The sequence below is a fragment of the Trachinotus anak genome, unplaced genomic scaffold (genome assembly GCF_046630095.1).
Source record: "Trachinotus anak isolate AG129_WGS33_773 ecotype Australia unplaced genomic scaffold, CSIRO_AGI_Tana_v1 ptg000012l, whole genome shotgun sequence".
In the NCBI taxonomy this organism is placed as follows: domain Eukaryota; kingdom Metazoa; phylum Chordata; class Actinopteri; order Carangiformes; family Carangidae; genus Trachinotus; species Trachinotus anak.
Genome location: NW_027273863.1, coordinates 6,967,674 through 6,987,918, shown reverse-complemented (window position 1 = coordinate 6,987,918; position 20,245 = coordinate 6,967,674). Strand labels below are relative to the sequence as shown.

Here is a 20,245-nt window from a genome sequence, read left to right as displayed (position 1 = left end):
TTTATTTTGAAGGTAAGCGGACTCTGTAAAATGAGGCGGTCGCTTCCTCTGAAAGTGAAACACTGGCTACAGGCAAGTGACTGATAGGCAGGAGAGCTACAAGTTGGACTTAAACTCGGTCTTAGTTTGTGAGTTTTTCGATCCTGAAAAAGACTTAGTTTTACTGAACTGGCGAAGAGGAATCGTTTCACCTTTGAACGGTAGCTGGCGGTGAGAGGCGAGTCAGCAGCGGTAAGTTTGAGCGTCTTGCCTCAGCTTCAGGAGACGGTGGCTCCAGGAGTTATATAACTGCCTGTTGTCCATGAAGTGACTAATGGTGTAATGTTAACAGTCTACTGATTTCACACCAGTATCTATGTGCTACATACAGTCTGAGACTACACATTCAGAAAAGTGTAAATAAAATAGCAAGAACCAAACAGGGAAACGGAGTATTAAAATGCTAATATACCGCTTCATATAGATACAAACACACACTCAAAGACACCGGACTTTACTGTAGTTAAACGAAGTTACGGGAACTGCCAGTAGTTTCCTGTGAAAGGTCTGCAGACTCCCTGTAGACTGATAGAGGGGAAAATCTAAGATATGATCGTTGCCAGGCCATAAAATGTTTTAAAAGTACTCAGTACTCTGTTAATAAGTAAGTAGTGATTATTATAGTAGAGGTGGTATTCAGTGGTGCAATAATGACTTTTTAAATCTGTTGTGTAGTGCCTGGCTATTTGTGTACTACTGAGATATTTGTTGATATATTTTTTAAAAATTCATCCACTGTCAGTCAAAGCTAATTTATCTGTTTCTCATATCCCACTTTGAAGTTGCCTGTGTGTCAGACATGGAGTTTTAAAGGCTTTTATTTTGGCTTCTCAAAAATATTTTTCTTCTCTTTCTCCCTTATTTCTCCCCCTTTGATGGCACTGACCTGGAGAAGGCCTTGAGTCCCAGACCTGTCCTGGTGGGGGTGGGTCTGAGATGGATAGACTGAAGCTGTCCCGCATCGACGAGGAGCTGGACTCCTCTGAGGTTGCAGCACTGCGCTTCTTGTGTCTTGGTATTGTCAACAGGAAACGCTTGGAGGGGGTGAGCACCACATACAGACGGGAGACAAATTACAGGAAAAAACAAACATCAAGTGTCTTAGTAAGGTGTTGGGTACCTTGTGCCGACAGAACAGCTTCACTGCACTTTGACATTGAGTCTACAAGTCTCTGGAGGGATGAGCACTATTCTCTCAAAAGATATTCCCACATTTAATGTTTTGATGATGGTGGTGGAGAGCGCTGTGTAGGACGTGTTCAGCTGGGTTCAGATCTGGTGACTGTGAAGGGACCTGTTCAGACCTGGTGTTAACATCTGTCTGAAAGGGTTGTAAACCATTGTTTGTGTGTTTCTTGTTTTTTCTCATACAGATCAGGGATGCAAGAGGGCTGTTCTTGAGACTGGAAGAAAATGGTCAGCTGGAGAACAGTTTCTTTCTCTCTCAGCTGCTCCACACTATCCGTCGTGCAGATCTCCTCAGCCTCCTGCAGACGGACAGCGGACCAGAGGAAACAGATGCAAGTCCTATGCTGTCGTCATACAGGTACAAGCAGTAAGAAATTTACAGCAATCAGAAGAGATAACCAGATCACACAATTACAATCTTCATCAAGCTCTCTCTTTTCTCTTCCTCTTCTTCATCCCTCTGTTCTTTCTGTCAGGGTGATGTTATACCAAATATATGAGGACATGACTCAGGAGAACTTTGGCAGGATGAAGTTTCTTTTGAGCGACAAATTGGGCAAAAGACAAATAGAGGCCAGCAATGTGAGTACACACACACCTGCCTTGCCAGCACTTTGAAAATCACTGCCGCACCCACAGAAGAAGTGACAACATGTCGACGTCACTTTTTGTTTTTGAGTGAAAAATCTTATCCACAACATTGGGAATTAAAGTTATAGGTAAATTCTCTTCATTATAATCAGCATCATGTTGCACCTTTTTTTCTGTAAGTGATAGTGCACACTATATGTACATAATGTAACATATGTTTCCAAAGAGCTATTAAATTTACATGAAATTTAAGTTGCTTGTTTGCTTGTTTTATCACATCATCAGCGGAACATGTTATTACTGTAATGACTTAAGCCGTTTTTCCACAAAAAGTTTTAGTAACTTTGTATCTCGTGTGGTTATTTTTGACTCTCTTTATCGATTATTTACGTTCAGACATTTTTACGTTCTCCGAAAGCTACTTTTACTGCACCAGAGGTGATTTCTATTTTTGCAATGTGACAACAATTTTTTTTCTCCTACTAACTGCAGACTGTTCTGGATTTATTGGCTGAAATGGAAAAGGCTGATTTACTGTCATGCACAAACCTTAATGAGCTGCATACAATACTGAAGGAGTTTGATCAACAACTGGCGCAGACTGTACAGCGCTACATGGATGGTATGAGGCACACTCACACACACACACACACAAACTTAAACACACACACAGTGGCACATACGCTTTTCAAATGTTGGATTACTGTGAAATTCATCAAGCGCTTGTACTTTTTGCAGATCCAGCCCAATGGACTCAAACAAGATTACCTCCTCATGTCAGCATGGATTTCCCGGTGTGTGTGCACCAAATTTTTTAAACAGTTAATCCACCAGTGAGTGACTTTACTGACCGCTGTGACTCTGTTTCTTTCCTCAGAGGGTGACCAACAGCTCTCAGCCAACACAACCGATAACCCTAACCACGTCGATATCTGAGACTACGCCCGGTGGTAAGCTTCTCTTGTTGCTGTATTTGTAATTAATTTGTACTAACTGACAAACTTCCCATTCATTCAAACACACAGCCACTGAATAACAATGAACCATGACCCCTAATGGCTAGAGCTCCAGAACGCCTCACTTTCAGGCTATTATTTGTGTATAAGGGATGTAATTTTCCACTGTTTTTATTATTTAGCTGAACAGGAGAGGATTTACACTGATGCAGAACCAAACAGACAACCCTCCTCTGTTCCTAATGAGGTAACCATTCACACAAACACAAAATACCTCTCCTCCATTCATTTAGCAGAACCTTACTGTTTGCGATTTGTATATGTTGTTGTGCCTTTGCCCTGTAGACAGACTACTACGCTTTGAATCATAACCCTCGTGGTTGGTGTGTGGTCATCAACAACGAGGACTTCTCAGAATCAGAACGTCTCAACAATCGAGGGGGAACTCAGGAGGATGCGAGTATGTGCTCTTGCATTTAAACAGTCATGTGATCTGATTTATGTATGTACTGTTTATCTGTTAGCTAAAAGGCCGAGCACCACTCAGGTCTGAGGATGCACAGAGATAATACTCATCACATATAATATGATGTAGAATAAAAACCAAGCCTGTCGTGTTCTTCAGTTTGTCTCTCTTTTATGTGATACAGAGGTCCTGAAATCAGTGTTCACCCGCCTCGGCTTTACCGTGGAGATTCACAATAACCTGACTGCTGACGGCATACGACGACAACTAAGAGAGCTGGGCACCAAGAATTTTATGACTCATGATGCCTTGGTGAGTGATAGCATGAACTATTAGAGCAGCATCATCAATGACTGCTATATTCACACTTTAAGGAAATACTCTTTTGGGTTTATCATTGAGAGATAGATCAGGAGATCAACACCATTCTCTTATCTGTACAGTAAATATGAATCTGCAGCCAGCAGCCTGAAATAGTCCAACACATAAACCCCTGCAAAACTTTTTACACTTATAAGATATAAGATGTTAACTAGTGAATCTAGAGGTGCTGTATTTCTGCAGATACATAGCCAGGCTACCTCTTCCCCCTTTTTTCCAGACTTTATGCTAAACTAAGCTAAGGTAACCAGTTGCTGGATATAGCTTCATGTTTATTGTACAGTAAATCTGCATTTCCCAAAATGTCATATTGTGAACCTGTGAGTTTGTGATTAATTGTAATTGCTGTCATACAAAATGACCTCATTTGTATCTCCAGCTACATTTTATTAGGTATTATATAGGCTTGGGTTTAAATTGGACTGGAGTCCTCGGGAGCTGAGCTCAAATCACACTTGTATTTTTTAAATCTCCCAGTAAACCTATTAGTATGGATTTTGTAGTCTAATTCTCTAGACTACAAAGAGAAAGTTGTGTTCACCACAAGTTTTGGTATCTGATATCAATTATCAGACATCATCAGACACACATGTCATCAAATGCATCAGGTGCTACAGTCTCTAACAGCGCAAGCAGCACCATTAAGTCAAATGGTTTTGCTCCGTGGTAAGTTTCCAAAAGTTCATTTCTGAGTTAGCTAACATTTTACGTGTATTTACTAAGCTTTTGTGATGACCCTGATGATCAGGTCTAATAAGTTCTTCTGCTTACTGCAAGTGTTGCTGGAGTTTTGACTCTTTTCTCTCTCTCCATGCACCTTTTAGCTGGTGAAGTTGTGCCAGAAACCTTACTTTGTCTGAACTGAAATGACAATATTTACAATATTACAAGTTGGCTCCCCCATTTTAAAGCATACCCAGGTGTCCATCTAACTGCAGTCTTTCATAACAGAGCAGTAACTGTAATAACCTGAATAATAAACTTATGTCGACTGCCGCACCCACCCACACCCCACAGATTGAAGCCCCCCCCCCTCCCAAATCCCAATTTAACATAAGTGAAACATCTAGAGTAAATCTAAAATCTAATTTAAATTGAGCCGTACTGCAAACGTAACCATGTTTGCCTCTGATCCTAGGTGGTATGTGTGCTCTCCCATGGGGAAAAGGGATGTGTCTTTGGGACCGATGAGAAGCCGGTGTTACTGCGAGAACTGACACAGCCCTTCACGAGCAAGAATGCGTCCACCTTGGCCGGGAAGCCCAAACTGTTCTTCATCCAGGCGTGCCAGGGGGATGGCTACCAGGAAGGATCTGTGCCGTGTCCCCCGAGGCCAAGAGAGGAGGAGGAGGAGGTCAGACAGAGCCGCCTGGAGGAAGATGCAGGGAGGGTCAACGGCGAGAAGGTGGCTTGGGACGCTGACTTCCTGCTGGGCATGGCGACCGTGCCAGAGTGCAAGTCGTTTCGAAACACTTCCACAGGCTCCATCTACATCCAGGAGCTGTGCAGGCAGCTGATCAGATCAGCACAAAGGTGAGAGACACCTCCACACAAAGTAAAAGATGGAGAGTTCAGACAGAGTTTTGATCAGATTCTCTTTAAAACCAAGCTGAACCCCAGTTTAACCACTGACTGTCATAAAGGACGATAACTTTCTGACTCTTAATGAAATAATTCCCTACACAAACTTTGTTTTACACAGCATGCAGTAAGAAGAAGGATGGAGGTGCACATTGCCTGCTGTCTTTTCCAGTTTTTCACTGTTTTGCGTTGCCAGTTAATAAATTTAAGCTTTCAGTGCTTTGCTGCTGATATGATGATAATAATAATAATAATAATAATAATAAATACTTTATTTCTACAGCACTTTTCAAAACAGAGTTACAAAGTGCTGTACATACATAAAAAAAACAAAGCAATAAAAGACAAAGTGTTAATAAACAAGGCAAGTATAACAGGGAGAATGACAAATACATTTGATAAACAGTAAAATCAATAAAAGAGATGAAAGAGAATAAAACCAAAGATAAAAGCATTAAACTCAAGAATTAAATGCTGCTTTATACAAGTATGTTATGTGTAGTGTTTTAAACTGGGGCGACAACTCAGCATGCCTGATCTCCTCAGGGAGGGTCCAAAGTGTGGGGGCTCTAGTAACAAATGTACTTTTGTTTTTTAGCCAGAACTTTGGGACAGATAATAATGTATTAAAATACACCTACAACTCTTAAGATTTACCATTTGTAATGTGTTTCTTTTGTTTTCTGCGCAGCCTGGAGAGGGACGACATACTCACTGTCCTGACACGTGTGAACAGGGAGGTCAGCAAAGGAGAGTATCTGACACACAAACAGATGCCAGAGCCCAAATACACTCTGACCAAGAAGCTCGTCCTCAACTTTGTGTGAGCTGCCTGGGACCAACACTGCAAATGTGCCTTTGATCTCACAATATTGTGGTTGACTGTGTGTGAGTGTCTGTGTGTTTTTTTTGTTTTTTTTTATCTCTTTGTATGGTACTGATTAGATGAATTTGAATGTTGCTGTCTTTGTAGTTTCCCTGAGACGCTATTGTCCTTTAAACTGGAGGAAAAAAAAACTATGAAAAGTGTTACAGAGGTCATGTGTCATTAATGAAAAATAAAGAAAATGAGATGATTTGTTTTTTTCTGTCATGGCGTGCCAATATTATATACCACAACTCAACTGCTTTTAAACTAAATAAATGTGTAATGCCATAATAGTTATGTTATTTGATGGTGTCATTTAAGGGAAAATTTATATATGGACATTAATGTTAATGTTACGATAATTTGTTCTTTTAGAAATGTCTCATACTCTATGGACTTAGATGCTTTTTTTGAATGTAAAATCTTTACTGAATAGAGTCAGAACAATGGAAAGGAGTAATAATAAACTATGCACAAAAAGTAAGGAAATTTGTGTTTGGTAGATTATTTCTTTGTTGTAACAATGCTTCTTGGCAATAAATCTTATGCAGTTGGAAAGCCTGTTTATTTCCCTTTTAAATGGTGCCATATTTGTAAGGAACATGCATTTGTGGGATGAGCAGCAGAGCTGGGTATGTGGGTTGCACCCATGAAAGATTTGCCAAATCTTCTCTGCCAATGCCAAACAGGTTTTTTTTGCTGTTGACTCTTGTTTGTTGGTGTTTGGTGGATTGGATGATTGAAGTCTGAAGAAACAAGACATATTGGCAATTTATTCATTTAACAAACAGGAGCCTCAGTAGCGTGTGACAGAACCATACACAGCCTGGTCACACACTGCTGTGGGAGGGCATCCCTTTCTTCAACCAGCATTTGACACAAGTCAGCCAACGTAGTAGTGTTGGTCACTCTGGCACGAACAGCACGCCCAAGCTGATGCCTCAAGTGTTCAGTGGGGTTGAGGTCAGGCCTTTCCATCCTCTCCACTCCCAAACTCTGGAGGTAGTCTCTGATAAACCCCGCTCTGTGGGGGGGAGTGTTGTCATCTTGGAGGATAGAGTTTGGTCCCAGACTGTGGAGATATGGGATTGCCACTGGTTGCAGAATTTCATCTTGATATCTCTCTACATTGAGATTGCCTCCAATGATGACAAGCCTCGTTTTTCCAGTGAGGGAGATGCCGCCCCTCACCATCACACTGCCTCCAGTGCAGCAATCACCAAAGAGTTCCCCGCACCTTCTCCACACTTTGACCCTCCAAGTGCCATAGGCAGAATCTGGACTCATCGCTGAACATAACGCTCCTCCACGTGTTCAGGTTCAGGTCCCAGTGCACCTGACTGTCAGCACCTGGGGGTACCGGAAGCTCAAAACAAGAGTCAACAGCAAAAAAACCTGTTTGGCATTGGCAGAGAAGATTTGGCAAATCTTTCATGGGTGCAACCCACATACCCAGCTCTGCTGCTCATCCCACAAATGCATGTTAGAAGCATTGTTCCAACAAAGAAATAATCTACCAAACACAAGTTTCCTCACTTTTTGTGCATAGTTTATTTAAACTCTTAAAATGGAGAAATATAAATACGATTGAATGGAAGAATAACATATACACTTGTTCTGTTTTTCTGAGTAAACGAGGTGATCCCATATTTTTTAGAAATTTTCAAAAATAAATACATTTTCTTTCAAGTGAATGCATTTCCCTTCAGTTGCACCGGAACATGTGCCGCACTCATGTAAAACTGTACGTCAGCGCAGTGCTTTCGTTTATGTACGTGTGTGTGTGTGTGTGTGTGTGTGTGTGTGTGTGAGTTTAGTTGTACTGCGCCTTTATTCAGTAACATGAGAAGCGCCTGTTGAAAATGAGTCAGCTAAGCCTGTCAGGTCTCGTTGAGTGTGTGTGTGTGTGTGTGTGTGTGTGTGTGTGTGTGTGCGTGCGTGTGTGTGTGTGTGTGTCAGATTTGTCAGGGCTCCACCCAGGTCTTCTGTTCCAGCAAATGTTCTCCACCTCTGCCTCACATGTGACTGCCGCGGCCGCAGCTCCACTCTCCCGGACAGGCCTGAGAGCAGAGGCCGCCGAGCCGCTTCTCATTAAACCGACTCTCTCCGGTACTCGGGAGTGTTTTTTGGGAACAGAGAGGGTGTGTCTGGTTTTTACTGTCTCATCTCCCCTCGCTGGAAACTAAACCGACCGGATTGTTTCTTCTTACTTGGTAAGTTGAGCTAATATCTATATCAGGACGTTTTCTTGTTTTCGTGGCGATGTAACGAGCTGGGAAGATTAAACACAGTTCATGAGCTCATGTCCCGGCGGGGTGAAGTCGCTTGAATTTCCCGGAGTGCTGAGCTGTGCTCCCGGCGGAGCTGCGCGGTTCGTCCCGCAGGCCGCCGCTCACCTGAAAAGGCTGTTTGTGAGCGGGGCTTTGGTCCCCGCTGGACGGGGTGGAGTGGCTCTGAGCTGGACTGTGCGTGAACTGCGCACTTCTAGTTTGATTTCTGTTTCCTGTGCCGATGCTAATTGTTTGTCTGTGTTCAGTGTCTCAGCTGCAGCACAGAGCTGAGTTACAGCTCACGGCTCTCATCAGGGCAGACATTTCTACTGTCATGTCAGGAAAAGCACAGGTACCAATAACATTAATGATGGCGTCATTTCATTCAAGCGTCCCGGTCCGCAGTAATGATTATATTCACGTTTCCTCACATGTGAATGAATCTATTCTGTGGGGAGCAGATTCCCTTTTGTTCATTCACTCACACACACACACTTGTGTAGTATATGAAGGGACAATGCCTCATATCATTGAAATGTCTGTCCTTCAGTAAGGCACTGTTCAAAAGTTATTTTGCTTGTGAGCAGGTCTGAACCTTAAGTTTCACTTTGTGAACGCTGTCTTTTCAGTTGTCTGTAACTATTTATGTAACTATTAATGAGTGCAACTGCCAATTTCTTTCATTCTTAGACTTCAAAGATATTAAATTCATCATTGTCTCAAATATGAGGAACTGGAACCTTTGAATGTTTTTTCCATCTTTGCTTTAAAAATGACAGAATCAGTTATCATAATATTTGCCAAATTTTCTGTCAACCAACTAACAGACTCGTTGCTATTAGCTGTAGTGCAATGGACGGACAGAGAGACAGAAGAACCTTGCAAAAGTAGAGCTGTGATGAAACACCAAGATATTATATTCATAAAGATCAGTAACTGTTTTTCACAGTTGTTTAAAAATGGTGATCAGTTCGAAGCCTAAAGCTGTGAACACATCAGGATCACGTGTTTGAAAGGAGAAGACTGAAACGTCATGATGACTAAGGACAAACACAGGGAGATTGTTGTAGTAACAACAACGACAACAACAACAACAACAACAACCTCAGCTTCAAAACAAAACTTTGGACTGTCTCAAAAGAAAATGAAAATTATGAGCTTTGTCAAACCGGTTCTCACTGTTCTTCTTTTGCAAGGCACGTCTGTTGTCTTGTCCACCCACATGACTTCACACGAAAGAACAAGTGGATTTCTCAGACACAGGTCAGACACAGTTCCTCTTTGAGAGTGATGTGTAAAGAGAGACGATCTATGAGGAACTGTGGTCTGTGCTGTGCTGCGTGGAGGTAAACGAACGTATTACAGCATCAGACGGGAGCTTCGCTTTACAACACTGACTCAGAACCAGCAGATGAGTTTGGTGTTAGTGGCGATGATGATGATGATGGTGAAGAAGAAGAAGAATCAGATGTGGGAAAATCAACATCAGCTTGAACCTATTTATTTGCAACAACTCCTCCGCCAACCTGTGTGTGACGTTTTCCAGTGGTTGACTTTCCTAGAGCAGCAGTTACACCCTTCTGCTCAAACACACAACCACCTTAATCCCTCTCATCTGCTCACTGTGTGTCAGCGGCCTGAAGGTGATCAGATCTGTGTCTCCCTCTGTGTTTGACTGCAGATTCGCTGAAGCACTTTTTCCACTCAGTGTTTTCTGTCCTGTTGCTTGGTGCTTGGGATGTGATGTAATGGCAGCATGAGGTGGAGCCAGCTCTTGAATTCCTTCACTGTGTGTATTCCCTAAAAGTCCCAGTGGTGTTTTCTAAATAACGGAGCAAACAGAAACATAAATAACAGATAATACAAGTGTTTAGTATCTAAAAAAAAAAAAAAAAAAAAAAAGAAGAAGAAGCAGGAAATTGGCGAGATCATCTGCAAAATGTTCAGAGTGTGAATCTGATGTTTACAAAGTAAATGAGTCACATTATAAACGTGGATTGTGGTGTATTTTGTTGGTCAAATGCTTCAAGTTTCCTGTTAAAGTACCACAATTTGTTTTCCTTGTCACTGCTGGAACACGGGTTACTTTGTGTCATATGTGACTACACGGTGTGACTGTGTGCATGTGTGTGTGTATGGGTGTGTGTGTATGGGTGTGTGGTTTATTATTAGACATTTCCCCCAGAAGTCCATGTGGTGGTTCCTGAGCCTGTGGTGGTTCCTGAGCCTGTGGCGGTTTCTGTGAACCACATTGCTAAGCAGAACCATATGTTCACTTTAACCTGATACAACCCCAGATGTACGTTATAAGGTCAGCTCTGGTGTGATTGTTACCCAGCCAAATCTTAGTGTTGGATTAATATGTGGACGCGCACACACACACACACACACACACACACACACACACACACACACACACACTCTCAATACCCAGGCCTTAAGCGAGTCTGTGCTGTTGTTAGTGAAGCCAGAATTGTGCATTTTTTAAGTGTCAGAGATTTTTCGCCACTGAGCAGCATGTAGAGGCAGCTACTGTGTCCTTTTAATATCTTTTATTCTTGTATTTTGGGCTGTTGTGGATTTTAAAATTGATGAGCAGAACCACTTTATTTGATTTACAGAATTAATGTTATGTATCTTGATTTTTCATGTTTTTATTTCAAAAATTAACAATGTGTAAAGATATTGTAATATCAAATTACACATGGGACATTTAATTCTCATCACTCGTCCCTACTATAGTGATTAGACCAGAGCCTGACTGATTTTTGAGGCCAATACCAAGGTGAGAGTTTAAAAAAAAATGAGATTAAGAGTCAGCTGATATTCATTTTATATTGTTATTATTATATTATCATTTAACATAAGCACTCAACATAAAAATAACTCGGATAAAGATCTTTTAAATTTGATTATTAAAGAGTGAAACATTTTGTCAGTGCTCTCTGAGGGACACAGTACAGATCAGCTCAGTCGTTCCTTTGCCATTTATGAACCACAGTTTGTTGTTAATTAAACCTCAGTTTATCATTCAGACACAACACTGATATCACCTTAAAAGTCAATATAGTTTAGCAAACAGATCCCTTCACACACACCCAGCAGATACTGAGCAACGTTAGCATCCATTCGTAGCCTTGTTTCTGACCAACTATGAGTAAAATATTCACTCTGGTTTTAGCCCGTTTTTGGTTTCCACTGCGTCCTGAGGGAAATATGGGACTTTCTAGCTGCCAAGTGCTACATCATATTCAACAGCTGGTCTCTAACTGGGACGGTCCGCTGCATGTTGCTGGGCAGCTTTTTCACAGCAAACTGCTGCCGGCTGTGGCTGAAAACAACATGGATTAGAGCAGTGAGAGTGAACCTAAACAATTAAGTTGCAGGCAGTAAAACCAAAACGAGCTGACACACACTGAAATGCTGCGAGGAGCTGGGGGGAGCGTAGAGTCGGCTGATAATCACCTGTGGGTTCATCACTGCTACTGCTGGTTTCAGATTCACAGTCATTTCATCCATTCTTAATGTAAAAAGTATTGATGAGAGCAGTTTATTGCTTGTTCTCTGCTCATCACTCTCTGTTGTCGGCTTGTGAGCTGTGTTTTCTCCTGCTTCCCTCCTCACAGGAGTCATGTCCAGGTCAGACTACCCTCCAGGGTATAATGACTCTCATGGTCTGCTGTACCAACCGCAGGGGGGGGCTTACCCACCTCCCCCTGCTTATGGCTTCCCTTCCTATGGTGGGCCCCAGCCAGGCCAGCCGTCCGCCCCCTATCCCACTGGTCCAAACGCCCATTCATACCCAGGCCAGCCAGGGGGCTACCCTCCTGGCCCGTACCCAGGACAGCCTCACCCCGCTGGGCCTCCAGGAGCAGGCTACCCCAGTCACCCTCCCATGCCCCCTGTTGTCCCACCTACCATACCATCAGATGTCCTGAGCTCTGGTAAGACACGGACCGCCAAGAATTTCAGTTTTCTAATGGGGTTAGCTTTTTTTTTTTTTTTTTTTCAAACATTGTGAAGACAGCACTCTGTTATTTCTTATGACAGAACTTGGAAGAATGATGCAATTCGGTCATGTGTCTGGACATCTTATTATTAAATTACACTGCATCATTTAATCAGTTGGAAAAAAAAAAAGGAAAAAAAGAAAAAGGTTACACCCAACCAGCCGTCCTTTAAAGATAAGCTCAGATTTTTTAAGGAATAATTAAGCAGCTCTAAAGCTCATTATCCACAAAACATATCTTTTTTTTTTTAACTTCACAGATGTCTTTTTGTAGTTTTATGGGGGTTTATCTGCTGGAATCAAGGAAATCACTGCCTCTTGTCAAGAAATACTCCAGAACATTATCCCCCCTATAAAACCATGTTTATCTAAGTTTCAGTTTCACACTCCAATTTTTGTAAAGAACTAGATATTTTCCAGTCTTTATGCTAAGCTAAGCTAATTGTCCCCTGGACGTAGCTTTCTATTAAACCAACAGATACAAGAATGGTATCGACCTTCTCATCTAACTCTCGGCAGAAAAGCCGTTTAGTTTTCCCTAAATGTCAAACCATGACTTGGACCTTTCAGTACAAATGTCGGGTTACAGTTTGATGCCTCTTCTCTGGTGAGGGGTGCCGTGTTTCCTGTAGCTCTTTGTGCTCATATGTCTGTCCTGCTGGTGACACAGGTGATGGGTTTGCGGCGAGCGGCAGCGGTTGGGACAGCCTGAGCATCCGGCACGCCTTCATCAGAAAGGTAAAGTATACTTGCCGTGCACGCCGCACTGGATCAGCACCAGCTTGTTTGTTACAAACACTGGAGTCACAGAGCAAAGCATATGTTTCTCTGAAAGATACAGTACTTATTGAAGTAGTACTTTATTGATTTCTGTGTCTCACTTTTATCTGTGTTATGTTATATTTTCACACGTAATTGTTTACATTTTTCTTGTGCGATACATCACAATAAAGAGGATATTAAAGACACAAACTCAGACAAACGACAGGGTGTGATGTCTCCTTGTTTTCATGTGTCTTCAGGTGTATTTGATTTTGGCGTCTCAGCTCCTCGTCACTACAGCCATTGTGGCCGTATTCACCTTTGTGTGAGTATATGGAGCGTGTCTTTTGTGTGGCTGTTTGTATATGTGTTTGTGTGTATCGCGCTGTAACTGTAGCTCTGTTTGCCACAGCAAACCTGTCAGATCCTTTGTGCAGCGAAACCAAGCCATCTACTGGGCATCATAGTAAGTCTTGCTCTGTGGTAACATCATCATCATCAACGTCATCATAGAATCCATATTAAAGTTTGTGAATATTCATACTGTCATCTCTGTATTTTATTGTTTTAGTGCCGTGTATTTCATCACCCACCTTGTGCTGGTCTGCTGTAAGGGCCCCCGGTGAGTGTGACTGCTCAGTTTTACCAGGTCTTGGAAAGAGTATTTGTACAAAGAACCTTTATAGAAGAAACCTTGTAGGGAATTTTGTAAACACATGTGACTACGTTGAAATAACATTAACCAAGAAACTGTCTTTATTGTGGATTGGAGGAGTCATGGCTGATACTCCATCTGTTTAATCAGGTCAGAATCTGCACCAATACCGATACAGGATACTGCATCAGTGCATCGCTGTTATTTTCATTATCAATTTATCTGCAGAAATGTTTTTTTTCAAATATTATTTATTAAGAGAAATACCCTTCACACTTACCGAGAGCCTATGGTGACATATTCATGGAGCTTGTTTTGTCCTAACTAGAAACATCTTATTATAATGTTAAAAATCTGAGAAAATAAGAAAATGCTCATCTGTAAGAAGGAGATCACAGGAAATATTTGGCTTTTGCTTATATAAGACTCAAATGATTAGCTAATTGTCTACATACTGACCAATTAAAGGGCACTCCAACAATTTTACACTGAATTTCAGTTAACCTGACACAGGGCACATCTCATTATTGTCTCTTCGTGGGTTCTGAATGAGGTTTTCTTACTTCAGAACCTGGATTATTCTACCTTTACAGCTCTAATTTAAGCAATAGTTCACTGAGACGTCACAAATATAATTAATTTTTTTTATTGTCCAAATTGAGAGTGTGGGAGGAACCGGAGCACCCGGAGAAAACCCACGGCTATACGGGGAGAAATCGGAAGCGACCCTGGCCTTATTTTCTGAGGCCAGGGTCACCACCGAGCCCCTGTGCGTGCTGTCAGAGCATGATGCAGATAAACAAGAAGAGGGCGACGGCGCATACTGCAGCGTGGCAGAACAGTTCCCCCCACTCCACGGAGCCCCCCCCCCCTGCAGGCCCAGCACTGATGTGATCTTGCAGACTCTTGACAATGGCAGCGTCCACAGCCGGATGTTCTGATAACACCACGGTCTCCAGTTTGCGCATGCCGCCGTACTTCTTCTTCAGGTCTTTGACCACGGCCTTGCAGATCAGCTTCACGTCTTTGTCATTCGGGCAGAACCCTTCGGTCACCGTGAGCCCCGGAATCGTTAGGTTCACCAGGTGTTGGGTGTAGGTGACCAGATCCTTCTCCGTCCAGATGTCCAGGACGTGGCACTTGGTCAGCAGTCTGGCCGTGAGCGCGGAGACAAACTGTCTGAGGCCGGTGTTGCAGTCTTTGTTTTCAGCAGCTTCACAGCCGGAGACGGAGGGATCAGCAAACCCCATGTTCTCCTGCCACTGTGTCATAATGTCTAAGAGTTGTTTCACACTCTGGGATTGTCGACTCTCGTTTCTCCTGATACGATACTTGAGGCTCCTCTGTGTCATCAAAGATACGAAATGATACTAAATGATACGAAATGATCAAAGCCGTAACCTGGGGGGGAAATCTAATACGTCACAAAGGACACATACGTCATTAAAAGTCTCTCGTTCTAAGCTGGGCCCAGGAGGTCGAGCGGGTCGTCCACCGACCAGAAGGTCGCTGGTTCGATCCCCGGCCCCTCCGGTGAGCATGTCGGAGGGGCCATTCACATGCCCCTGATGGCAGTTCGGTTAGTGGATCCATGTGGAGGAGCAATGTTTGAGTGTACGGGATATTGACGTATTCTGATATTCAGTGGTCGATAAGACTAGAAAAGTGGTAACAAGTGCAGTGCATTTACCATGTAACCCTCTCATAAGTAGTGGAAAAAGAAGTGGATTTCTTTTTCTTTTTTTTTTATTGTCACTATGGACCCCCCCCCACCCCCCACCCCCCTCACCCAAATAAATAAATAATGATGATACAAAAAAATAATAATATTTATATTCTTTTCTTGTTATAACAGCATATTTCAACAAGTTTTTATGACAGATTTTCTTTGTATTTGCCTACAACATACCAGTTTATTACTACAACATATAACTTTGTTGTATTTATTTATGTCACAGAATGTTCTCATTCTTTCACCAAAACAATGTATTTCATTAATAAATAAATATTTCATCTTCTCCATGTTAAACCATGATGAGCTGTTATGTGGAGAAACTTCCATATGGTGTCAAAATGAGAAAAAGGTCCATCATTGAGAGACAGTGTAGTTTCGATCAATCATGCAACATGATTGATGAACATATCACATGATGGTTTAGACATGTGGTGTTTACATGTATGGCTGTGGGTTGCCATGTGTGTAACGACTGTGTGTATTTGGTACCAGTGAAGGTCAGTGACCAGGCTACAACTCGGCACTGGACAGGGGCAGCGTTGGCGAAACTGCAGATGTTAAATAGTAATAAATGAACAATAAAAATCTTTATATGCAGTAGTTGCCATTATTAATACAGTGAATGTTTTTGACACTTAAAGTGCGTATGTAGGACTACTACATACGCACTTTACTACTACACGTAGTCCTACATACGCACCAGCTGGTAGACAGCTGGTAGACAGCTGGTAAGATACTGCTCCATCTGGCACAGCGAAAAAATTGGAAGATAGATTTCATATCCACCCAAAATACCAGGCTTCTGTATGAAATAAATGAACAAAGACAAAAACTAAAGACAGTTTCTCTATCATTTTAGTTTATTTTAGGTAGTTTTGTAAATGCACAATACGGTTTGAGTTAGTTATCATTTTCTTTTTCCGTAAAGCCTCTTTTTATTTATTTAGTTATTTTAGTCATACAGTCAACGAACGAAGTTTTTTCACATCTATTTGTTATTATTTTGTTAGTTTTATTTAACAATAATAATCTTTCCTCTCTTTGTAGGAGAAAGTTCCCATGGAACGTCATTCTGCTGTTCATCTTTGTAAGTTGGATGACTTGTAAATCAGGAAGTAGAGACACATAACTACTGACTGTTTCCTGGACTTGGCTCAAATCTATTCTTAGACTTTAGTACAGTAACTTTTCTTCTAATGAACATTTCCATTAGCCATCAGTGTTGTCTCAGTGCTGGAAGTTTGACTTTGATATGAGAACTAAGCAGTGAGTCACCACACTTGGCTCAGGCTGTTTGCATAATACATTTGATATGTTGTTTTGGTGCCTGTGTTTTATCAGCTCTGAGAGCAAAATGGCTCCATGTCAGCAGGGGTGGACGGTTGATAGTCAGCTCTGTGATTGTCGATTGTTGAGCTCAAAGTTCTAGTTCAAAGCACATTATTATGTTTTCAGCACTGGATTACATTGACATTATTTATTTATTTTATTCCTTTTTCTGCCCAGTCCGATCATAGCTGTGATCATAGATGTTTAAGTGTTTAGTATTTTCCTTAAATACATGGTGACTGTATTTTTGGTTGAACAATTAGTGTTATAGTTATAGCTCATGTGTTGTATTGTGATATAGTTTGCTGCTGTTAAACCTTCAATTATGTCTAATTCCCACAGACTCTGGCTTTGTCCTACATGACTGGATCCATATCCAGGTAAAGAATAAACTCACACAGTCCAGGCAGTATAAAAACTTCCAGGAAGTTTCCTTCTGTATTAACTGTATGTTGCACTTTTTATTTTTAGTTACTATGACACAAAAGCAGTGTTTCTCGCTCTGGCTATCACTGCAGTCGTCTGCATCGCCGTCACCGTCTTCTGCTTCCAGACAAAGGTACGGTCTGTGTGTGTGATCCAGGTAGTACTCATGTTGTGTGTATTATATTATAGGGACTCACCCATAACATGAATCATAAAACTTTGGAGTGAGTCTCCAGGAACTGAATGTAAGTCAGTGTAATGTCCTCTAAAGTCATGGAGATATGACTGTGTGTGTGTGTGCGCGCTTATCAGCTTCAAACAGCTGCATTGTTTTGTACAGTCACGTGTTAAAATAGCTGTTGGTGGTTTCTCTAAAAGGTCGACTTCACCAAGTGCCAGGGCCTCTTCTGTGTGCTGGGGATCGTAGTGTTTGTGACGGGCATCATTACAACCATAGTGCTCTCCTTCAAATATGTGAGTTAAAGCCAACAAAACACTGTTCCTTATAACACATCTTCCAGTTTCATCATTATAACGGCGGTTTGTTGTTGCAGATTCTGTGGCTTCACATGCTTTATGCAGCTCTGGGGGCCATAGCCTTCACTATGGTGAGTATTTTACTGAGATGCTCTGTAAACACAATGTTTCCAACAATTTGTAAGTCACATTTAAGCTTGATGTATTACTCTCTTACAAACCAGAGTTTTTTGTAAATGTTTTTCTCTCTGTTTTGAAGTTCCTAGCATACCACACACAGCTGCTGATAGGAAACAGGAAGCACTCCATCAGTCCAGAGGAGTACGTGTTTGCGGCGCTCTCTATCTACGTCGACATCATCCAGATCTTCATTTTCCTGCTGCAAATTATTGGTGCTTCGACCAAATAAGTCTACAAGGGTTCAACAGGGTGCAGACAGGCGCCCAGCTGCAAAAATCATTCCGTGCTTTTTAAAACCTTTTGCTTGGTTTCAGTCAAATTCAGATGACATTTATAAAAATCATGGTGCACTTCAGGGAACATATCAAAGGGCTGAATTTGAGATTTTGTCATAGTGTAGGTTAATCCTACGTACAAACAATGCACTTTTTCTGAAATCTATATTTATCTTTAGCTGCATTAAGCAACTTACCAGTGGTTAGCAAAGCGTATTAATACTACAAAATAAATATCTATGGACCGTGGAAAGCCAGCTGCGACATTTATTCACTCTTGCTGGACTTCAGTTATGCCTGAAGTGTTTTTCTCTGCATGTAGATACTACGACTGCTACACATGAACTGGTGAAAACCTTTGCTCCAATGTTCAAAGTCAGATTTGCCAACACAATGGCCCTCTCTTGTTGCCTTTGAAGTACAGTAGGGATGGCTTCATCTAAAACATTTAGTTTCAATCCAATAACAAGTAGTACCAGGGCCAGGATTATGATATCCATACTGATATTGATTTATTCATATTTATTTTTATTATTGAAAGCTAATGTAATTTCATGCAGGGGCAGAAATGTGTCATTATTAATGATGCAAATTAATCATTTATAAGCTACCGCCAAGTATACTTCAATTACCACAAAATAATTTGCCAAATATTAATATTTGTTTATACTATTCTGTAAATTACTTAAAGGGAAAGTTCAACATTTGTGGAGGAGCCCTTCTTTGCTTTCTTGCTGAGTGAAGTGCTACGATTGATACCGTTCTTATATCTGTACTCAGCCAGCAGTCGGTTAGCTTAGCATAAAGACTGAAAACGGGGGGAAATGGTTAGCTGGGCTCTGTCCAAATATATTTTTTTAAAATCAGCCTACCAGCACCTCTAGTTAACACAGTATCTTGTTTGTTTAATCCATAAAATAAACAAGGTGTATAAACATTAGATTATACTTTTACAGGGATCACATGCTGGACATTTTCTTGGCCATGAGCTGTAATTTCCCTAAATCTCAACTGGCTATTAATATTTTTACACTTGGGGCTTTTTTTTCAGATGAATGAAAGAAAATACAGTGTGTTAACTAGTGAGTATTACAGGCTGGTACATGGCGTTTGTTACCTTTAGAGAACCAGGCTCGCTCTTTCTACCTCTTCCAGTCATTATCCTAAGCTAAGCTAACTGCGACTGCTAGCCCACTGTAGTTTCAAACTAACTGTACAGACATAAGACAGAACATTTCAATGAAATGTTTAACTATTGCTTAAATTACATGCATGTTAAAAGGTAAAATAGAGTTTAATTGTTAATAAATGTTACGTTTGACCTTTCTGAACTAACACAGAAACACAACAGCAGCTGAAAAGCTAACAGTGCTGCTTCGAGAGGAGTGTTGATGTACCCGCAATTTGGTGTTACATGATGTGTGATGTAACATTTGGTATTGATCCTAAACACACTAGTATGGATAAAACATTTACTGTTCATAGTATCAATACTTTGGGGATTGACATGGCAAGCCTTTGCTGATGGTCTTTAATACATGTGTTGCCCTGTTGTCATTATATACATACATCACTATAGTGCCTTCACAGTGACAATGTTTGTGAGATTACATTTACTACAGAAGTACAAGGTTGTACTCAGTGAGCTTTTATAGAATTGTTACAAACTGTATGTACCCGTTTATATATTCTTCTGTTACAGTCAGATACTGAGCGCACCAGCTGGGTGGGTCAGTCCATAAACGATATTACTATCAATGCCATGGTGTTACATTATTGGAACACTTCTGAAAGTTTGTTAGTTCCAGCTAAACTGGCACGCTGTCCAAAATCATGATCAACCCCACCCAGCTGGGCCTCCACACACCACTACTCACAGTAAGTATAGACCCAAGCCAAAGTTACACATAAGCCTTAAATCTAAACAAATATGGAAAACATTTTGACTGTGTGGCATAGCTAGTAAGTTGGTATGGGTTTGTAAATATACATATCAATGCTGAAGAGAATCTGTTTGCCTTTTTCATATCGAATAAAAGATTTTTATTTGAGTTTTG

The 20,245-nt window shown here is 41.3% G+C and overlaps 2 protein-coding genes across 3 annotated transcripts; both read left to right on the top strand.

The window, feature by feature from the left end:
• The first annotated feature begins 54 nt into the window (after nucleotides 1-54).
• Nucleotides 55-6,631, top strand: casp8 (caspase 8, apoptosis-related cysteine peptidase). 2 transcript variants are annotated; one of them, XM_071492620.1, is made up of 12 exons: nucleotides 55-231; nucleotides 932-1,083; nucleotides 1,413-1,585; nucleotides 1,704-1,809; nucleotides 2,311-2,440; nucleotides 2,557-2,612; nucleotides 2,696-2,768; nucleotides 2,957-3,021; nucleotides 3,120-3,234; nucleotides 3,425-3,552; nucleotides 4,760-5,154; nucleotides 5,894-6,631. In XM_071492620.1, exons 2-12 carry the CDS (start codon nucleotides 976-978, stop codon nucleotides 6,027-6,029), a joined length of 1,485 nt encoding a protein of 494 aa, XP_071348721.1. In that variant the 5' UTR covers nucleotides 55-231; nucleotides 932-975; the 3' UTR covers nucleotides 6,030-6,631. The 2 variants fall into 2 exon arrangements, with proteins under 2 accessions (XP_071348721.1, XP_071348720.1); XM_071492619.1 differs by having other exon boundaries at nucleotides 58-231; nucleotides 935-1,083.
• A 1,335-nt stretch (nucleotides 6,632-7,966) lies between these two features.
• Nucleotides 7,967-20,239, top strand: tmbim1a (transmembrane BAX inhibitor motif containing 1a). The gene is made up of 12 exons (XM_071492626.1): nucleotides 7,967-8,283; nucleotides 11,967-12,284; nucleotides 13,020-13,087; nucleotides 13,372-13,436; nucleotides 13,524-13,577; nucleotides 13,683-13,733; nucleotides 16,549-16,588; nucleotides 17,173-17,210; nucleotides 17,302-17,389; nucleotides 17,635-17,730; nucleotides 17,811-17,864; nucleotides 17,993-20,239. Exons 2-12 carry the CDS (start codon nucleotides 11,972-11,974, stop codon nucleotides 18,140-18,142), a joined length of 1,017 nt encoding a protein of 338 aa, XP_071348727.1. The 5' UTR covers nucleotides 7,967-8,283; nucleotides 11,967-11,971; the 3' UTR covers nucleotides 18,143-20,239.
• The last annotated feature ends 6 nt before the right edge of the window (nucleotides 20,240-20,245 follow it).

Coding starts and splice junctions, on each gene's coding strand:
- tmbim1a (XM_071492626.1), top strand. CDS start 11,972: ATGTCCAGGTCAGACTACCCTCCAGGGTATAATGACTCTCATGGTCTG. Junction 12,285..13,019: donor ATCAGATGTCCTGAGCTCTG/GTAAGACACGGA, acceptor CTGGTGACACAG/GTGATGGGTTTGCGGCGAGC. Junction 17,211..17,301: donor ATGACTGGATCCATATCCAG/GTAAAGAATAAA, acceptor TTTTATTTTTAG/TTACTATGACACAAAAGCAG.
- casp8 (XM_071492620.1), top strand. CDS start 976: ATGGATAGACTGAAGCTGTCCCGCATCGACGAGGAGCTGGACTCCTCT. Junction 2,769..2,956: donor ATCTGAGACTACGCCCGGTG/GTAAGCTTCTCT, acceptor TTTATTATTTAG/CTGAACAGGAGAGGATTTAC. Junction 3,022..3,119: donor CCTCCTCTGTTCCTAATGAG/GTAACCATTCAC, acceptor TTTGCCCTGTAG/ACAGACTACTACGCTTTGAA.